General features: G+C 41.4%; 2 protein-coding genes across 3 annotated transcripts; one reads left to right on the top strand and one right to left on the bottom strand.

The window, feature by feature from the left end:
• Positions 1–4: 4 nt before the first annotated feature.
• Positions 5–5,760, bottom strand: srfbp1 (serum response factor binding protein 1). 2 transcript variants are annotated; one of them, XM_085148166.1, is made up of 3 exons: positions 5,589–5,760; positions 2,420–2,818; positions 5–2,317 (listed from the first exon to the last, which is right to left on the bottom strand). In XM_085148166.1, exons 1-3 carry the CDS (start codon positions 5,604–5,606, stop codon positions 1,097–1,099), a joined length of 1,638 nt encoding a protein of 545 aa, XP_085004292.1. In that variant the 5' UTR covers positions 5,607–5,760; the 3' UTR covers positions 5–1,096. The 2 variants fall into 2 exon arrangements, with proteins under 2 accessions (XP_085004292.1, XP_085004293.1); XM_085148167.1 differs by lacking the exon at positions 5,589–5,760 and adding an exon at positions 4,832–4,959.
• maco1a (macoilin 1a) lies at positions 4,990–19,677 on the top strand. Its single transcript, XM_085148164.1, has 11 exons — positions 4,990–5,207; positions 6,807–6,948; positions 7,062–7,188; positions 7,351–7,474; positions 7,601–7,779; positions 9,186–9,720; positions 9,960–10,118; positions 13,337–13,519; positions 13,600–13,720; positions 13,976–14,150; positions 15,789–19,677. Exons 1-11 carry the CDS (start codon positions 5,125–5,127, stop codon positions 15,989–15,991), a joined length of 2,031 nt encoding a protein of 676 aa, XP_085004290.1. The 5' UTR covers positions 4,990–5,124; the 3' UTR covers positions 15,992–19,677.
• The last annotated feature ends 7 nt before the right edge of the window (positions 19,678–19,684 follow it).

Genomic DNA, 19,684 nt, shown 5'->3' with positions numbered 1-19,684 from the left:
AGGGTTTTGTTTTGTTTGTTTTTTTATCCAGGTTTGCTTTTACTTCATTGGAAGTGTGGTTGGGAGTATTGTCACCATAAAATACCATGCCTCCTCTCTACACACTGATGACAATTTGATTTGCAACTCCATACTCGCTGAGATATGCCAGGTTTTCCGCTAATAGCGCTTTGAGAATCACCTTGTTGGTGCAAAAAACCAACAATTCTACTTTATTCATGTATTATTATTGTATGTATTTTGTATGGTCTACCCTACAATATAAAGCACCTCGATGCGACTGTTGTTGTGATTTGGCTCTATATAAAAAATTGAATTGAATCTCAAATTATGTTACCTTTGGCAATTTTTGTAGGTTTGATAAAGGGAATGGGAACAAATGATATGTTTTTATGACAGGCTGCAAGCAACAAATTGCATAAAGGTACAATTTAAAATTGGTTCTTTACTCAGATGTCAGTTGTGTAGGCAGAACACTGAGTTAGGTGTCTTTTTTATGCTTGAATGAGTCATAAATCAGTGTTAAGCAGCTTAACAAAAGAGCAAGAGAAAAAATACATTCCTCTATAAAATGGTCAGGTACAAGGACTGGTCTGAAAATGGGTGAAGAAGAAGCCAATGTACAAAAATAAACTACTGGTCAAAACTACATAAAAAAAAACTACAAGTCTGTCTCTTTGGAAGGAAAATGTACTGAAACGAGTGGTGGCTCAAGACATTTACACAATATTGTAGATAAAAACTTTACAGCAAAAAATGGCACAATATGCTTGTGTCAAGATTACAACTGTATTATTAAAACATGTCTAATAATGAAGGACTTAAAAAAAAGTGGATAACATCATCACAAAACCATCACTGGAATTACAAGGACAGAAAACCTGAACTGTGCACACGTTCAAATACACAAAAAACAGCTTCCCAGTGTCCTACATTCAAATTTGTCCCGTTACTATAGTGCAGCCATAGAATGAATGCGCTGCTTAAACTGCTGCCCACTGACAAAGCTATCACAGAACAGGTTGCATCTTAAGAGTTTAAACCTTCCAACACATCATCCCTGAACTTTAAACTTTACACAAACAGCCAACAACTTTCAGTCATCATCATCACCAAACTTGATCTTCTTCCCCTGGAAGGCCAGGATTTGTCCTTGCTGCTCCTTCCTTCTCTTACTGGCCTCCCAGGATGGATGCAGTGCCTGCTGTGGTGCCCGATGTGAGAAGACACCTCCACCCCTGTGATCTTTTTGTCTCAGAACATCGCCTCTGCCTTGTCCCCTTCCTCTGCTAGCGGTAGCGAAGCCCTTATCCTCAGACTCGGGGTGTTTGCCATCGGGGCAGGGCTTGCTGTACTTAGACCCTGAACTTTTGTCCAGCTTCTGGAACTTGGGCTGTTTATTGAAATCTTTATTGTGTTTCCTAAATTTATCTCCACCTTTCCCTCTGCCAGCACCTCTACCCCCACCTGCTTTAGTCCCAGCCAGAGAAGGACAGAAGAGAGACTCCAGCTTGGTCGCTTTTGATTTCAGCCTAGATTCAAGCTCATCAAGTTGATTCTCGAGCTTGTCCGAACACTTCACGTTCTCAGCAGAGTCCTTTCCTGCCTCAGCTCTCTTATCCGCCGCCACCTCTTCCATACTTTCGTCTTTTGGCTTTTTCTTTTTCTTCTTGAATTTGCTCACTTTTCCTACAAAGAAGCCGTCATCATCGCTCTCCTCCGACTGCGATGACTGCTTGTGGAACCGTTCCTCCGTGCTGTCATCAAAGTACTCTTTCTCTTCATCACCGGATGACTCTAAATCGCTCTCTTCCTCAGCTGCCTCAGCCTGGATAATGGGTTTCTCTTTTTTAACTGGAGATTTATTTTTCACAATCTCCTTTATGTCACTAGTTTTTCCTGGTGCTGCTCTAACACTCTTAGGCTCTGTCTTTTTTTGTGCGTGAACATCAGAAGTTCCACCTCTCTCCATTTTTTCTCCGACTTCGGCAACAGCTCCATCTTCACTCTCTTTAAGACTTTCCTCCTCGCTGTTTTCCCTAAGCTCCTCTTTTCCCTCCTTTTTCTCTTGTAACTGCAGAGTCACCTTTCCTTCCACTGCCTTCCCTTGATTTTGCACTTTTTCCTTTCCTCCTCGCTTCCCGCTCTTCGTCCGCTCCTCTTTGAAGGCTTTCACAGCTGCTTTGATGTTCTCAATCTTCCTGCTGAACTGAGGGTGGGTGGCGATGCGAGCGATGGCCCGGTCAGATATGGTAGACTTGGGGTTCTTGCAAACCTGCTCAAAGCTGAGATTCTTCTGTAAGGCGATCTTGGTCACCTGTAGATAAGTTGAAAAAAATATTTCAAAATGAAAAGATAAAGAATAAAATGGCTTGGAAGTCGTTGCAGAAATGATTTTCTGATAGGACAACAAGCCCACCTGATCGGGTACGAGGTTCTTCATGTCGTGGATCTCTTCCAGAAGTCTCGCGGCTCTCCTCTGATTCCTCTCCATCTCGGTCTCGTTCCCCTTCTTCTTCTTCAGCGCGCCAATCTGACGCGTCAGCTTCCTTATGATCAATGCCCTGACCCTCTTCACCTCCTTCCTCATCTTCACCACCTCGTTGTTGAGGTTCAGCACATCTGCCTCCCTTTTCTCCTCATCATGACCAGGTAATGGATTCTTTTCCTGCTCCTCTTTTTCCTCATCTTCTTCCCTCTCACTTCCTTCTTCTTCCTCTTCTGTTTCTTCTTCCTCATCTTCATCTGTCTCTCCCTCCATCTCCTTCTCTTCGTCCTCAGCGGACGGCACCATTTTCTCCATTTTGTGCAGCATCATCTGTTGAAAAATAAATCCATATACTGCAATAAGAGCAAGCAGTGCAGCACTAGCAATGGTGCAACAGAAAAAAGTCACGTGAGGGTGAAATGATCTTTTTTCCCCCCATATTAAGTAACTAGAATGTAGACCGTCATAAAAAATTCAAAGTGCAGTTCATTGATATTTGAGGTTATTTAATATAGAAAAAAATGTTGTAATCATAAATATACATCAATTAGATTATTACATCCTCCAACAAACAGATGCATTCTCATAAACTGAGAATTAATGTATTAAAACCACAAAGGACCGGCTGCCTATTTGTGGAAGTCACCATGTTGTCTCGTCATGTTGAATACAGTGGCTGAGCTAAACTCTTGTTTTTTAAATTAGTGTCTGCACCTTCAGATGATATGAAACATCTTTCCTATGTTTTATCATGTGAGAAGGAGTCGCCTTCACCAAAGAATCGAAAATGAAGGAAAGAGACAACACCACCACCATATGGATAAAATGTCATCCTCTTCCTCCTCACCTCAACCTTCTAAACAAAGTCAGGGCGCTAAGACATGAAAATATGCACAAACATGTTCATTTACTCCAGTTATTGTTGCAATTAGTTATTGATCAGTTATTGACGCCCCCCCCCCCCCCCAATATTTTACTCACAGCTGACAACAGGTCAGCTAAACAACAAGAACAGCTGGTTATGACCTAATGTTACACCAGCTAACGTTAGGCTTGAGTGTCATAAGAATCACACTTTCTCTCTGATAAACAGTTTGATGACATCTTCACTTATATAAGAATTTATTCAGTAAGTGCAGCAATGTTGAAACCACTAATGCTAATGTCTGCTAACAGCAGCATACACAGCAGTGCTTATTGACCAAAAGGTTCAAAATATCCTCAACAGTTCACCTCTGTATTGCCATCATCAGTCAGACGTTAGCCTCACTGACTCGTATCAGACTCCTTTCACAAAGTTTTTAGGATACTAACTGAGGTAAATAGCAGACTGGCAGCTTACACTCACTACAGGTGAGATTTGGTCACAGTTGTTTGTCCTACAGCGATCACCTTAGTTACAATCTACTGATGGCTAGGGGTGGGATTTTACACATTTCACCTATAAGTGGCTTTAAAGGAGAGGCATGCCACTCAAAGAATCCTGACTTTAGGAGTTTAGGAGGTGAAGGGTGGAGTTAAAAACATTATTTTGGGGCAATGGTGACACACTTTAAGTTGATTTATCAGATTAGATAGATGGTAAATGGCCTGTATTTGTATAGCGCGTTTACTAGTCCCCCCTAGGGACCCCAAAGCGCTTTACACACCCAGTCATCCACCCATTCACACACACATTCACACACTGGTGGAGGCAGCTACAGTCGTAGCCACAGCTGCCCTGGGGCAGACTGACAGAAGCGAGGCTGCCATCGGCCCTCCTGGCCAACACCAGTAGGCGGTAGGTGAGGTGTCTTGCCCAAGGACACAACGACCGAGACTGTCCGAGCCGGGGCTCGAACCGACAACCTTCCGATTCCGATTAACTCCCATCTTGAGCCACGATTGCGGGGCGATCGTGGCTCAAGATGCAGTTTTTATGTCCAAGTAACCACTGAAAGTACAGTAAGATTTTTAGCTCATGCATCAAAACAACTTTCCTCTGTGGCAGAGTGGCATGACGTCCCCAAAGAAGGAGTTTGTTTCTGAAGTCCACCCCACACCAGAAATAAATAACATTAAATTAAATACACCGCATACTGCTTTACCGAAGTTATCTCTTTTATGGAGCTTTTATCTAAACAGAGATTGGAAACAACTTTTCTTACTACCGTTCTTCCGAGAAATCCAAAAAATGTGCTTAAATACCCGGCGGACCCTTCCAAAACAAACGTGGTTGAACACGCATGGACGCGTTTCACCACAAAAAAAATAGCAATAAATAGCTCGCTCTACTTAAAACACGATTAAACCTGGCAACAAATCCAAAAGAGCATCGCTGCAAAGTTTTACCGCGACACTTACCGTTCAAAAAGGACAATTAAGAGCGAAAACTGAGCAAATCGCTTGGGCTAGCTGAGAGCGGCCATGTTTCGGACGTTTCCGACAGCGGCGTGACGTCAGACGTCAGCGAGTCAACGCCGCCGTGTCGTGAAAAGGGGAGGGCCTTCCGCGGACTGTTTTTATTTATTTCTTTGTTTCATGTGCATAAAACAACAACAATGGTGGATAATTGAAGAAGTGTGAATATTAGAATGAGCGAATGACGTGTCCAGTCACAGTTACCAGGCCGATATCACAAGTGAATCAACAGGGGGATGATGAAGCGGCGCAATGCGGACTGCAGCAAACTCCGACGGCCGTTAAAACGGAACCGAATCACCGAGGGTATATATAGCAGGTACAAAAAGGGGGCCGGGGGGACGTTATTGTATAACAATGGCGCCTCGTTGCATATGTCAAGACAAGGCGGCCAGTCTCTGCTCATGTTCATATTGAAGCGTATTGACGCTTTGTTCTCGAGCTGAATGAACATGCCCGCTTATTGTCATAATTATAGGCCTAGTGTGACATCGTTTACACGGCTAGGCAGTTAAATTCAAATTCGGGTTAAACGTAAAAGAATAATGCAAATTGCGTTCAGCGGTCAATCCGCTTGAAAAAAAATCCCAAACAAAAACTAAACAAAACCGTGAAGTCGTGGGGGAAAAAATCCTGCTCGTGCTCGAGATGACAGCAGCAATGTCAGAGGCGCTCGTTTTGAAGTGGAACGGGTTCTCACCTGTGCTTTGTCTGCCATACACCGGGGGCTAAATTTAAACACGTCAGTGGAAACCGTTAGCAGCAAACAAAACGAGTCCCGGACCGGAAAAGCCACACGATTCAACCACGGCTCGCAATTTCAAAATAGCATGGCCTTTCCTATAGACTGAAAGATGGCAGGCCAGAACAGCTGTGCAGCAAGCTAGCATGTCCAGACATGAAACTCTGTACATACTGTTTTGCCCCTAAAGGTGTTTGGATGGTTTGAACATTGTTCTGATCTTTTATTGATGGGAATAACTGTATGCGTCCGCGCTCTGTGCTTCACTGTTTTTTTAGTGGTATTATTATGTTAATTTTTTCTGTGAAATTAAATATTTTTAGCTTTTATAGTGTGAAAGATAAATAAGCTCCATTTGTGTACAACTTTCCCACCTCTTTCATCAATTAAATTAATATAAGCATAAACGGAAGCTTTATGCTTTAAGTTTTTGTGGTCTTCTGCAGTAGACCTGAAAGTCACATGCTCACTCAAAAATGCAGTTTAGTGTTATTTGAGCTTCTGTTCTGTTCACACAAAATGCTGTGCAGCCCCATCATAAACTGAGAAGCCTGGTCAGCCTTGCTACAATGTTAGACACCCCAGGGACCAGGTGATCCTCAGATAATGAGCAAGCACTTGGCGATGATGGGGAGGAAGAACCCCCTCTTAAGACAAAGAGACCTTTGGCACAGCCAGGCTCAGGAAGGGGCAGCCATTAGGAACACTAACCCCCAAAATTGGCTGGGGACACTGTGGGAGAGAGAGACGAATGTCTGTGCCATGCAATAGTTTGGTATAAAACACGGAGTGCAAAGGAGAAGCATTCAGCCCCAGGAGCTTATAGCAGTATACCTAAGGGATAAGGATGGTTCAGGGAGCTTTTAGGACAACCGGATAACAAACTACTGAAGTCGAGCCCAGAAGTAACAAATGCACGTACCAGTTTTTCAGCAGGAGGCAGGATTATTCCTACTTTTGCCTTCAATCCTAGAGCTAGCACTGCAGGTCGCACTGAAAACGTGGTTCCTATAAACATATTAGACTGTTGCATAAACCTGAGGCCCACATGACTGTCATTAAACTGTATCTAAATCCACAATAAGCCATCTTTAGTGGCTCTGCTTTATCTCCTTTTTTCATCTGTCCATTCACCTTCCTTTTTCCCCTGTGTTTTCCTCTGTCTCTTCTCCACAGCACGTTCCTGTACCTGAAGTTCCTGGTAGTGTGGGTGTTGGTCCTGCTGGCTGACTTTGTGCTCGAGTTCCGCTTTGAGTATCTGTGGCCCTTTTGGCTTTTCATTCGAAGTGTCTACGACTCCTTCAGATATCAGGGGCTGGTAAGAGCTTAGTTGTAATGACCCTGAACACACCACTCCTTCCACTCAGTATAAATGCATGCTGGAAGATGAAACATCTAATATCCATCCTTTTCTCTCCCACGCATTTTTAGGCATTCTCCGTCTTCTTTGTGTGTGTTGCGTTTACATCAGACATCATATGCCTCCTCTTCATTCCCGTCCAATGGCTGTTTTTTGCTGCCAGCACCTACGTATGGGTCCAGTATGTCTGGCACACAGGTTAGTCCAAGTTGGGTTTTTTTTTCTTGCTTTGTTTTTCCCTTCTGGCAGCCAAACGGCCACTTTCACCTCAAATACTCAGTGTGCAAGAAATTCAAAGCTGCCAAGTTTCTTCCCTGCTGACTTGATGTTTTTTGCCCCGCGTCTCCTCCTTTCATGCAGAGAGAGGAGTCTGTCTACCCACTGTATCGCTGTGGATCCTGTTTGTGTACATCGAAGCTGCCATACGATTCAAAGATCTGAAGAACTTTCACGTAGACCTGTGTCGACCCTTTGCTGCTCACTGGTGAACATCAGTTTGTTGTGATTTTTGCAACAATTTTCAATGTTCAGTAGTAAGAAAAAAATCATGACTTCCTTAATTTTTCTAATAATTGTACAAAGCACCGATTGTTTCCCCCCTACCTCCCAGTATCGGCTATCCAGTGGTGACTCTAGGCTTCGGCTTTAAGAGCTACGTTAGCTACAAGATGCGACTGAGGAAACAGAAGGAAGTGCAAAAGGAGAATGAGTTCTACATGCAGCTCCTACAGCAGGCGTTACCTCCAGAGCAGCAGATGCTGCAGAGACAAGAGCGGGAGGCAGAAGAGGGTAAGTCACAAAAACACATTAAAGGGGTTCTGTAATATTTTTCAACCATTTCTTTCATCTACATTCTGGTACTATTGTATGTTCTCATATTAAATAAGTGTTTCAAATAATAAAATGTGTATATATGGACGTAATCCCTGCTAGTCAGAAACTCTGGTTTCAGACAGGATGGATAGCCATTCATTTCTTTCTTTATCCAAACAGTTTAACCACAGATAGTTTGCCACTGTGTCATGGGGCTAATGAAAAACGTGATCGCTAATTATTATTAAAGCTTTCACTTGAAGGCGTGCTTTCACCAATGCAGTTTAGAAAAAGTCTGCACACTGTTGTCTTCTAGTACTTAGCTTTACTTAAGAACTAAGAGCTCTAGATATGAATTTGTATAAAAACAGCTTGGAAAAAAAAATAAAGAATTTTTAAAAAGAGAATAAAGAAACAAGCAAATGTTCTGACTTTAACACTGCTACAAATGTTGAGCTGTTCATAAGCTCAGATAGACGTAATCAGCCATCGCTGTATATGAACAAGGCTGGTATCCTGCTTGTGGATATGTTACCTTTTGGGCTTGAGGTGGGAAATAAACAAATGCAGTAACAATTGCAGTTATTGATGTTAAAGGGGATGAAAGAGTTATAAGAAGAGAGTACTGTTTGGCTAACCCTATATATGTTTCACACTCCTTCTAAAGGCCTGTTGGTCAAGCTTTAACATCAGAGTTGGGTCACGGTCGGGGTAAGGATTTGGCATTCGGATGTGATAGTTGAAGCTGGTTGATCACATTCCTAGACTAGGTGATACAAGCAGACCTCAACTCGTCATGGGATGGGACGTACAGCATCATTTCACTAAATGGTGTTATGTAAACTAGATGACTCAGTGCACACCTGTTTAACTTAACCTTTCAGTTTTCATCAGAAAATGCTGATGTGGCTACTAGTCATCGCTTTCTTAGAAATTCACAAGTTGGTAGTTTATGTTTTGAAATGATCTATTACGCTTCGGATGCTCTGCTTTGCTTTCAAACCACATACAAACCGAGATGCCGAACTAGACCCAGCTTTTTTTTCTGCGGCTCGGCCCAGATTTTTAGAGTTCGTTTGACAGCGCGTACACCTGCTGAGACAAACTGAACAAAACAGGAAATGCACCAGATTTGGTCCCCCCCCCCTAAACAGGTTAGGTCTGAAATCACTCTTTTCTGTTAATACAAAACAGGAAACTCGGCTGCTACCACAAAGCTGTTTTTTATACACATATATATGTATATATCAGGGATTGCCAAGGTCATCACTCATTCTCTGTTTATGACCAAATATGAATCCAGTTTGCATTAGTATTTGCTTCAATTCATCTACTGTGTTTTTCTATGTGTTCTAATGCTGTATTCAATTGCTTTCATCCAGCTGCCTTAGCTAAAGGGATCTCAGAGGTAGAGCCCACAGTGGTGTCCCAAAACGGAGCACCTCCTGGAAAGAAAAGCACTTCAGTACCGTTACCTGAGCTGGAGTACCGGGAAAAAGGGAAGGACACTTCTGCAAAAGAGGGCAAAAAACAGAACACAGTTGGAATCAATAACAACAGTATTATACACGCACTGGACTCCAAACTACAGGAGACGGAATATATTGAGAACTACGTTGGGGCAAAAAGACTGAACAACGACCTGGCAGGCGACAACACGCACGCCGACACCAACACGCACACTTCTTCTAAAGAGGAAATTGGGGGGATGGGGAAGAACTACAAAAATGCCAGCGGAGGAGGCGGAGGCAGCAACTCGTCACCTCGGAATCACAGTTCTGCCAACGGCAGCGTGCCGCCAGGTTCCTCAGCTAATAAGAATGAGAAGAAGCAGAAGGGAGCAGGGAAGGGGCAGAAGGATCCGGTGGAGAACTGCATCCCCAATAACCAGCTGGGAAAGCCAGATGCTCTAGTGCGGTAAGACATCCCCGTTATCATTTTCCGACATCCATTTTTTACTTGGATACTTTCAGGGACACTCACTACTTGCCACGTTTCCTCTTGTCTACCTCTGCTGGATAGCCAACTTAGTCATATTTCAATACTGAAGCTACTAAAACAACACTAGCGTTATGTACTATATTAGAACAACTCTACACTGAAACTGATTCTTTTAGGAAATGTGTTTGCTAATATTGCCGTGTCCCTTCCCAAAGACTGGAGCAGGATGTGAAGCGTCTGAAGGCAGATCTTCAGGCCAACAGGCAGCTGGAGTCGGAGCTGCGGAGTCAGCTTTCCTCTCTGAGCAGCCAGGATCGTAGCCTGCGCTCCGAACTGAGCCAGCTGCGCCAGGACAATGAGCTGCTACAGAACAAGTGAGTGCATGTACACTTAATAGTCAGGACCACTACAGTCAAAAGAAAAGATCAGTATTTCCAACTGAAGTGATTGTCTGTGAAGGTTCTCAGACATCCAGGTCATCGTAGTCAAAGGAGCAAAGGCGTCCTAAGAGCCAGACGCTTTTCTTTGCAAGCTCCTTTGACAACTGAAGTGATTCATATTTCACTGTATTACTCTGTTTTCGGACCTCCCCAATCTTCCATATGCATATGTGGAAAGCCAGAAGAGGCGGCAGCAAGCTGCTAGCACAGAACAAAGCAGGAAAGACAACAGATATAATATTGATTATCTAAGAATGTCAAACTCATTTTAAACTGTGAGCAACAGCTTGATTTGAGCGGGGCAGACTAGTGAAACACTCCTCTCTATCAACATAAAGATATTTAACGATACACCTAATCCCTGCAATAGCTTGGTATTAGAAAAAGAAATTCAAGTGAAAGAAATATTCTGCCACAAACTTATTTATTTCTTACACATAAATGATAAGAAATACAGAAATTGTTCTGGTAGCTTATTATAAAACAGAAAGTTGTTTTATTTTTTTCTTCTTATTTTTATTGCTTTGAACCCATTGTAAAAAAACAAAAAAAAAAAACAAACAAACAACAGAAATTTCTATATTGGTTAAAAAAAACAGGACATCTATTGTTATTTCATTGTTTATTTGTTACTTTGATGTAAATACAAATGGCTGTGGAGGAGGTCTTTATCTTTAGGAAAAGCTGTAAAATACAGTTTGAAGTTCAAAACTTATGCCCTCCTTAATATTTTGGAAACATGTCTAGTGGGCCGGTTGGGAGTCTTTGCCAGGCCCAATTTTGGCCCCTAGATCTTATGTTTGACACCCATAATGAAAGATATAACATGAAAGGAGAAGCTGGGGTGGAGGTGGGTTGTAAAGTGGTTTGCAGATAAGATATTTTGGGGAAGGCAGTTTGGGTTAGCGATATAACCTCAAGGATAATTGTATATTAAGGAAATCTGTCCTAATGATATTTACAATGAAAAACACATTTTATTCTTGATCACTGCTTGCACGCTGTTGCATTTATTTATTAGTGCAAGCAAAAGTAAGGGGAATTTCCATCCTTCTATTCCAAGGAGTTACTGTCATTGATGATGCACTAATTTGATCTAATCTTAAGTGTGAATCTATTGCCACAAGGTGCCAGTAGCAGCATTAAAACTCATTAGTGGTATAGCGACATTATATATAGCATAGTGACACAGCTCAGATAATGCAAACACAAAAGTAGCCTTGTAGTGTTTTCACTGGAGTTGAGCTGATCTGCCTGGACTGCTAACACTATGTGTGATTTGCATTTTTGTTTTTGTCTGTTTTTTTTTCCTTCACAGTTTTTCAGATTCAAGTTTCTAAAGTCGTGTTCCACTGAAGAGAGGCAGATTAGTGCCATTTGTTCCCATAATACGATTGTAGGAGTGTAGATTTGTCTTTAGAACCTCAGTGCACATTTATTTTAAACTTCATGGCCCAAGATCAGAGCAGTGAACATGCATCATTTTGCACTAATGTTCAAGTTTGGCTCATCTGTTCAACTCGTTTCCAGTTCTATATTTTTATTCATAGGAACTGTAGAGAAATTTGCATGAGTCACAGTTTAAAATAATCCCCGTTTATCTTCTACTGGGCATTGGTGCAGCTCTTTAGTTCATCCACTGTTTAAAACAAGCTGTTTGAGCTTCTCCCTGTTTAGGCCACACTCCTTTTAAACCAACAGAAACTGAGTACTTTAAGTTATTGGTGCTGGAGGTGCTTGTGCAAGCCACAGAGTCATGGAGTGTATTTTCACAAGTGCTTTTTGCATTTTGGCTTCGTGTGTCGTTCATCTGAGATTGTATTTACCTCAAATTTAAGACCTGCCAAGGACCAGGTGATTTTTTTTAATGTGGTAATATGTACAACTTTATAATTCTAAAGAAGGTGTGCTTTCATTTTTTAACATTACTATATAATACTTTTCAGATTACAGATCACCCCACAGATGCAGATCACCCCACGCACAGGTGATCTGCATTAACGAGCTAACGGAGCCTACGTCCACACTAGCCCGGATAGATTTGAAAACTGTGTTTTCATCTGAAAACGCTCCACGTCCACACTTGCATTTTCAGTCGTTTCACAGAGTTGTGTGTCCACATTGAAACGGGCGAAAACGCTTACGTTCCAGTTCTGTGCATGTGTGAAACGCAAGACGCTTCGACCTGCCTCATTTCTGTCTGTCGTTTATTTACTTTCCGGCTCGTTGAAACGTCACCGCAAAATGTTGATGAAAAGCGCCAAGTTTTTTAAATGGACTAATAATGAGGTGGAGTTGTTGCTGCGAGTAACACAAAAGTACGAGTGAGAATTAAAGAAAAAGAAGAAAAGCTATCTGGAGCATGTACAGACTGATATTAATCTTTAATGCGCTGTCAAAATTGAGAGCAAACAAAACAATTGCTGTGTAATGCCCTCCGCTATCTTTGTTTAATTGGTCACATGACTGCATCACATGACTAAAATGTGTCATCGTTTTAGAAAGTCTCCTTTTCGCTGTCCACACTGCGATGCGAAAGCACTGTTTTCAAATGTATGCGTTTTCGAGAGCGTTTTCGAAACGCTGCGTTTTCCATCAGCGAAAACAGCATCTCGATGTGGACGGGAGGCCAAAACGGAGAGAAAACGATGCGAAAACGCATTAGTGTGGACTTAGCCGGAGATTTGCCGCGTTAATGCGGTTATGGCGTTAACGTCATTTTAACGATATTAACGCTGACAGCACTAATTTCTATAGCACGAAGACACAACAACAGTCGCCTTAAGGGTCTTATATTGTAAGGTAAAGACACCAAAGTAATACAGAGAAAATTCCAGCAATCTGACGACCACCTATGAACAAGCACGTTGGAGACAGTGGGAAGGAAAAACTCAATTTTTAACAGGAAGAAGCCGCTGGCAGAACCAGGCTCAGGGATGGGAAGCGAGGGAGACCGGACCTAATAGAGATTAATAATAATGAATGATTAAATGTAGCGTGGTTTAAAAATACATAGAGAGTGAAAAGAGGTTAATGAAGAGGAAACGTGGATCAAAGGAAGCCTTCAGGAGCCTGGGCCTATAACATCTAAATAAATACACCAAATATTCTCAATGATTTCATTGTTGACTATTTTTTCCTGTGTCCTTCAGGCTCCACAGTGCTGTCCAGGCCAAGCAGAAGGATAAGCAGACCATCTCCCAGCTGGAAAAGAGACTAAAGGCTGAGCAAGAGGCTCGGGCTCTGGTTGAGAAACAGCTGGCTGAGGAAAGGAAGAGGAAGAAGATGGAAGAAGCCACTGCCGCCAGAGCTGTAGCTCTTGCAGCTGCAACCAGGTACAAGCCCTCACTATTTTTGTCTTTTGACTTGATTTTCAGCTCCTAAAAAGCTTTTTTTTTCCTCCTCTGCCCAACAGAGTGGAGTCGACCGATTCGCTCCGCGGTCGTATCAGAGAGCTGGAGACAGAGTGTAAGAAGCTCAGCATGGATATGAAACTCGCAGAGGAGCAGATTAGAGACCTGGAGGGCAAATGTCAGGTGAGCCTGAGAAGCAGAGCCTTTCCTTTATTATAACTGCGCTTTGTTCTTGTCAGTGTTTGCATACCAGGTTTAAATTGATTGGAAAGTACATTATTTAATTGCTCCGAATATAAATGCAGTTAACGGGCTGCCTCAAGACTCCAGCATATTTTTCCCCTGTTCTAAATGCTTAGTGTAAGTAACTGTTATTTTATAGCATAATAATGTTGTCTCACTTTCCTTTTCTGTTTCTCTCACTCCTGCCTCACAAAGGAGCTGCGCAAGTATAAAGAGAACGAGAAGGACACCGAGGTGTTGATGTCAGCGCTGTCCGCCATGCAGGAGAAGACCCAACACCTGGAGAACAGCCTCAGCGCCGAGACCAGGATCAAACTGGACCTCTTCTCTGCACTGGGGGATGCCAAAAGGCAGCTGGAGATAGCACAAGGTAGACTGCTGCTGTAGGAATCCGGTCATTTGCTCCTGAATTTCTAGTTCTCCCTTTGAATGAAGCACTTGCCTGCTCACAAGAACTGTGTCATCTGTAATAGAGAGGATGAAATTCTAACACAATGACTAAAGGGCTCTTGAAGAGAATATTAGAAATGAAGAAATATTTTTATGAGACGTGTCTTTTCAGCAGTTGAGATGCTCTTTCTGCTGCTGAAACTGCAGTGCTAGGGGCACAGCAATTCGAAACTTGTTCCATAATCTTTTGTAACCTAATGGCTCAACAAACCTCCGTCTGTCTCTGGGAGCAAAATTGATAAACGACAGCCGCTACAGCAACACCATAAATCCCAGCTACACGAGTGTAAGGAAGCGTTTGAGGTCTTGCTTTCAGCATCACAGCGTGGCTTTTTTCCTAGTTTATCTAGTGATTACTTTCACACATCTTATTTCAGTGATTGCAGTGAGGATTGTGTCTTCGCTTTGTTTCATTTGTGTAAACACAGAAGCAGCAAAGCAACGAATTTCAATTACATTTTACATTTTGCCTCAAGGCACTTTATGTTTTAAGGTAAATACTATAAAAATAATAATGATGAAATTTCCAACAATTGGACAACCCCCTTATCAGCAAACACTTAGAGACAGAAGGAAGGAAAAACTCCCTTTTAACAGGAAGAGAAGCAGACTAAGAAGGTGAATCGACTGGTTTGCTGGGCCTTTCTGTGTCGAGTTTGCATATTCTCCCAAATTCAAAATGCTGGTTTAATTGGTGACACTACATTTGCCATAGCTGTGAATGTGTCTGTCTGTATTTGTGTGTTTGGATGGGTCCACCTCAGACACAGGCCCCACCCACCTGTTATTAAAACTTCCTGTTTTCAAGCGCAACTAATCTGAAGACGTCTCATAGAGAGTGGGAAGAGAGCTAAAACATGCCATACCAAGACTGGTTTAAAATGAATAAGATGAATGATAATTATTTTAAACTATGAGGGTCAAGTGTGTAAATACTTTTTTAAACAGTAATTGATCATGTTGATGGTGTTTTTATTGAACACAGTGCTGTAATTCATTACACCTCACGTGAGAGTGTGGTTGTCAAGTGCTGACTTAATCTCAGTAAACTGCAGTTAGATTTTAACGAAAGAAGGCAAAGCCCAGGTGAAACTAATCACCTTTAAAATATGTTATTAATTCCACCTGTGCTTGACACCATATCTTCTTCTTCCTACTAGCTTTTATATTCTTTGACTTGGTGAATTACGGCATTTTTAGCTAGCTATTACGGCCCTTGGTTGCATAGTGTGGGACTAGCTACTCTCCTTATGGTGGCTGTGGTTTCCAGATTTGAATGACATTACTACAGGCTAAAAGCAGGTCTTCAGCAATGTTACTGAAAAACAGTAGATAAGTTAGGAAGCCACTGAAAAATTACCCTGAAATCATGTTGCAAACTGCATAAAAGCCATGGGATGTTAATATTTTTGTTGCCCCTCATGTTTAAAACCAAAACCAACACACAAAAAAATTGTTTCTTCCATAGTGTGTCTTTGTTTTGACTGTCTGCCCCTCTGCTGTTTGTAATACTGTGAAATGAACGTTGTGTTTTTCCCACTCATCTCATCCCATCCAGGTCAGATCCACCAGAGGGAGCAGGAGATTGCAGAGCTGAAGCAGAAGATAGCAGAGGTGATGGCAGTGATGCCCAGCCTGTCCTACTCATCAGATGGCAGCAACCTGAGCCCCGTGACCCCGCACTACTCTTCCAAGTTCATGGACAATAGTCCCTCCTCCCTGGACCCCAACGCCTCAGTTTACCAGCCCCTTAAAAAGTGACTCTGACATCCACGTTTGTCAGACGGGACTTTTCCTTTATTTTGATGTCAGTTCTGGTTTCGGGTTATTTTACATTAGTTTCAAGCTTACAAAGCCCCGGAAAGTTTTTGCACTTTCAACACGCACACACAGACACACACAGCCCCTCCATACATCTGGGTATTCGTTCTGGGTGTTTTTTATTTGGGTTTTTTGTCCTATTTATTTTAGGGGGGGTTGAATTTTGCTTGTTTGTTCTTTTTGGGTTGTTTTTAGTTTTGAGGGGGTTTTTTTGTTTTTTTTGGGGGGGTTTTTTTGGATTTAGCCATCAGACAGCACGATCTGTTTGAAGGTTGGAGAAAGGAACAAACATTGTTTGGCCAAATGTACTGAAGAGCCATCATGCATCGCTTCGTGTCAGTCTTCTTTTACTGTAAAGCGTGAACCTCCCTCACAGGCATATTTCTTTCTCTCTCTCTTTGTCGTCTGGATTAAACTGACAGCCAGGCTTTTAGTTTAAGAAGAATTAGCTTAATTTTTTTCTTTCCATGATGGTTTGTAGATGACAGAAGGCATGCTTTCAGTGCAGATGTGAATTCGAAGCTCACCTGTAAAGTAAAGCCCTGTGAGAGATACATGAATGTAATACTGTTCATGTTTTGATATCAGCATTAACTTAAATCAGTGATTGTTTGTTTCGGGTTTTTTGTAATATTTCAGTTCAGTCACGCCGATGTACATTTCTTCTGATTTAGTGATACTGAACAGATGATCATTTGCTGTGTTTCTCGGATACACTTTTAGTCTCTCGATGCTGGAATAGCGGTTTTTCCAAGATTATCAGTAAGTGGATGAAGCAGATGTAGACTACTACTCCTTGATTGGACGTGGCACTGCCGAAAAAAAGAAAAATGTTCCATCAACATTCAGTTGTTTGCTGCAGACACCTCTCTTCTCCTTCTTCTCCCTTCTGGACCAAATTAGAACCGGTTAAGGCCATATCATTCGCTGGATTTAATGATGTCGAGGTAACCACCCCGCCCCTCCCGTTACCTTTATTTGGGGATCTCACAGTGCCTTGCAGTTTCTCTTTTTCAAAAAAATGCAGAAAATAGATACTTTGCAATCCTGGGATCTAAAAGCTTCAAACCTGTTTTCTCTCTCTCTTTATCCTGTTCATCCACTCACACGCGTTCATCAGTATTCAAAAGCTAAACCGATTATGTGTCATATCGCAGCTAATTGACCAGCTGCGAATTTAAAGGGAAAGCCTAACTCTGGTACATGGTACGCATCGTTTCACGGTGACACAGTCTTGGTATGCCAAACACCAAACCAAACTGATTGTCTTGCCCTCTAGCCGGCATTTTGTTGTTTACAGCGATGTACATTGACTTATTGAGGAATGTTTTCTTTCTTTCGTTTGGGTTCTTAAGTGCCAAGTGTTGCCATTCTGTTTCCATCCATACTTCAATTGATGTAGCTAGCATAATGTTTGCAGGAAAAAAAAGAGTGCTGTTATGTTTTTGTTTTGTTTTGTTTTTCGGATTTGTTTTGTTTTTTTTGTCAGTAGAACATATTCGGATAGTGTTGTGTTTACAAAAGGTTCCGGGCCGATCATGATGAAGCAACAGAAGCAGATGGTCAGTCGGACTGCTCGTGTTATTCGCACATTTATTTATTTGTGACAGCCTTTTTTTTCCTTCTTTTTTAAATTGAGTGACACTTCTTTGATATTTCCCATCACGATCAGTTGGTTTCCAGTGTTTTCTAACCAGGAAGGATTGTGTGAATGTGTCGTGTTGGGAAAAGGTTACCCCTGAACCATTTGACCATGTTGTGATGTCATGTTGCCTACCTGGGGAAAAAAAAAAGGAAAAAAAAAAAAGTATTGTTTGTGGATCGCTCTGGCGTTGTGAATTCAGTTCTCAAGTTGCTTTTACAAGTTTGTGTAGAAGGAAGAGAAGGTTTTAAAAAAGTGCTTTGTTTTACCTTTTTATTGTTCCACCATGTTTTTGTTTTCTTTACTCAAAGTGATGGTGGCTGTGTCACACTTTTCACTTTGGTCATCACTATTAAAGAAAGTCTTGCTGGTGACAACGCAAAGCTGTTGAGTCTGTGTATGCGTCATGTTCTGTGTGTGGACTTTCACAGGCCTTTTACATAAAACTTATCACAACATGGGGACAGTGTGATCTGCAGAATTTGCAGAGTAAAAAAAAAACATACCAGTCGATATTCTCAAGGAAAATATCGAAACTTGTGAGACTTGTAATTTGTATGTGCTGTTTTCTATTCACACTCATTTAAAGCAGTAGCTTGAGCTTGCTGACACCTCCCAAACCTTTAATCTGGGTTTATTTGTTTTGTTCATGTTGTTATCGTCTAAACTTAGACAAAAAAACACATGCCCTATAATTCAATGGTGCTTTCAGGTTCTATTTGTAAATGCCTACTCTGTTTGTTTGTTTTTTGTCTTCCCCCCCCACCCCCCACCCCACGTAACCTGATATAAGCTTCATTCACTCATTAGGTAGACAGGGGGGGGGGTCAAACATAAGGCCCAGAATTAGGCAAAGACTCCAATTCAGCCCTGCTGCACAGCTTTGGAAAATGCGAAGGAGGTTATTCATGGTACTCCAAAGTAATTAGGTAATTTTTTTTTTTTTTAATTAATGATGGAAATGTTCCTTTTCTCCACCATCTACTACATAGATTTGTTTTGGGTTTTGTTTTTTTAATAAATGGAAATAATAATGGATACAAAGGATATACACTCTATCCATTGCACACAATACAATGTATACACTTACAATCAATTTATAAGTGCATATATATTTTTAAGAGTTGTGCTTAGAGATTTCATTACTAGAGCAACATTTCTTTATCCTGCAGAGAAAACAGACGTTAAGGTTACACTTCTTACGGTGGCCCTGAGAGGCCAAATGGACTGCAACTTAAGAAAACACCAGCAATAAGAAAAATGCTGAAAAAGCACACAAAACACAGCGGAAATAGGAACAACGAAAAAAGAAATAGGAAAGAAAAAAAACAGAAACTACTTCTTCTTATCATCATCTTAAGATATGTCAAGAATGAAATCTGTAATTGTTTCAGTTTTAGTGAATGAAATTCTAGAGATTTACTTGTCTGTTATTTAGCACTGGTTAGCAGACATGCCTGTCTATTGTGCCTGTACAGTTTATAAATGCATTTTGCTAACCAAGTTGTTAAACGGGCAGTCTGCCAATTCTGGGTTTATACTGTAAGAGCATTCTTTAAAATTGTGTCCTGAAAGCTATAGTTGAGGTTCTGATCACTGCTTCTATCTTTTATATAGCGAGTGAGTTACTCAAGGGTAACTTTGTTGATTGTTGATTTTTTTTTTTTTTTTTTGGTCATATTTATGTGGCTCTTCCATATGAATCGTCTCTTCTTTTTTAATTTATTTATTTAGCATCCTTTCAGATACCACATAATGTCCCATGTAACTCAAATGCAGCACCACTCCTCTGTTCGGCTACTAAAGTCAGTGTAGTGCAAAAAATGATTGCTCGTATTTAAATTGCTATATATACTTTTTTGTGTCTATAATATGTGAAACGTGTGAAATGTATCCCTCATGAATGATATCAAGTCATCTTGAGCCACAATCAACATTCCTGTAACAAGGTAGAAGCCGGACTTATCCAGTTAAAAAAAAACAACTCGTTG

This window comes from Neolamprologus multifasciatus, chromosome 22 (genome assembly GCF_963576455.1).
Source record: "Neolamprologus multifasciatus chromosome 22, fNeoMul1.2, whole genome shotgun sequence".
Taxonomy (NCBI): Eukaryota; Metazoa; Chordata; class Actinopteri; order Cichliformes; family Cichlidae; genus Neolamprologus; species Neolamprologus multifasciatus.
Note: the sequence above shows the minus strand (reverse complement) of the source record. Positions and strands in the feature narration are given on the sequence as shown.

Bases quoted from the DNA above. Each gene is read 5' to 3' on its own strand.
- maco1a (XM_085148164.1), top strand. From the start codon at position 5,125: ATGATGAAGCGGCGCAATGCGGACTGCAGCAAACTCCGACGGCCGTTA. The intron at 13,520-13,599 runs GTACAAGCCCTC...TCTGCCCAACAG, and splicing joins GCTCTTGCAGCTGCAACCAG to AGTGGAGTCGACCGATTCGC. The intron at 14,151-15,788 runs GTAGACTGCTGC...CATCCCATCCAG, and splicing joins GCAGCTGGAGATAGCACAAG to GTCAGATCCACCAGAGGGAG.
- srfbp1 (XM_085148166.1), bottom strand. The intron at 2,318-2,419 runs GTGGGCTTGTTG...ACTTATCTACAG, and splicing joins AGAACCTCGTACCCGATCAG to GTGACCAAGATCGCCTTACA.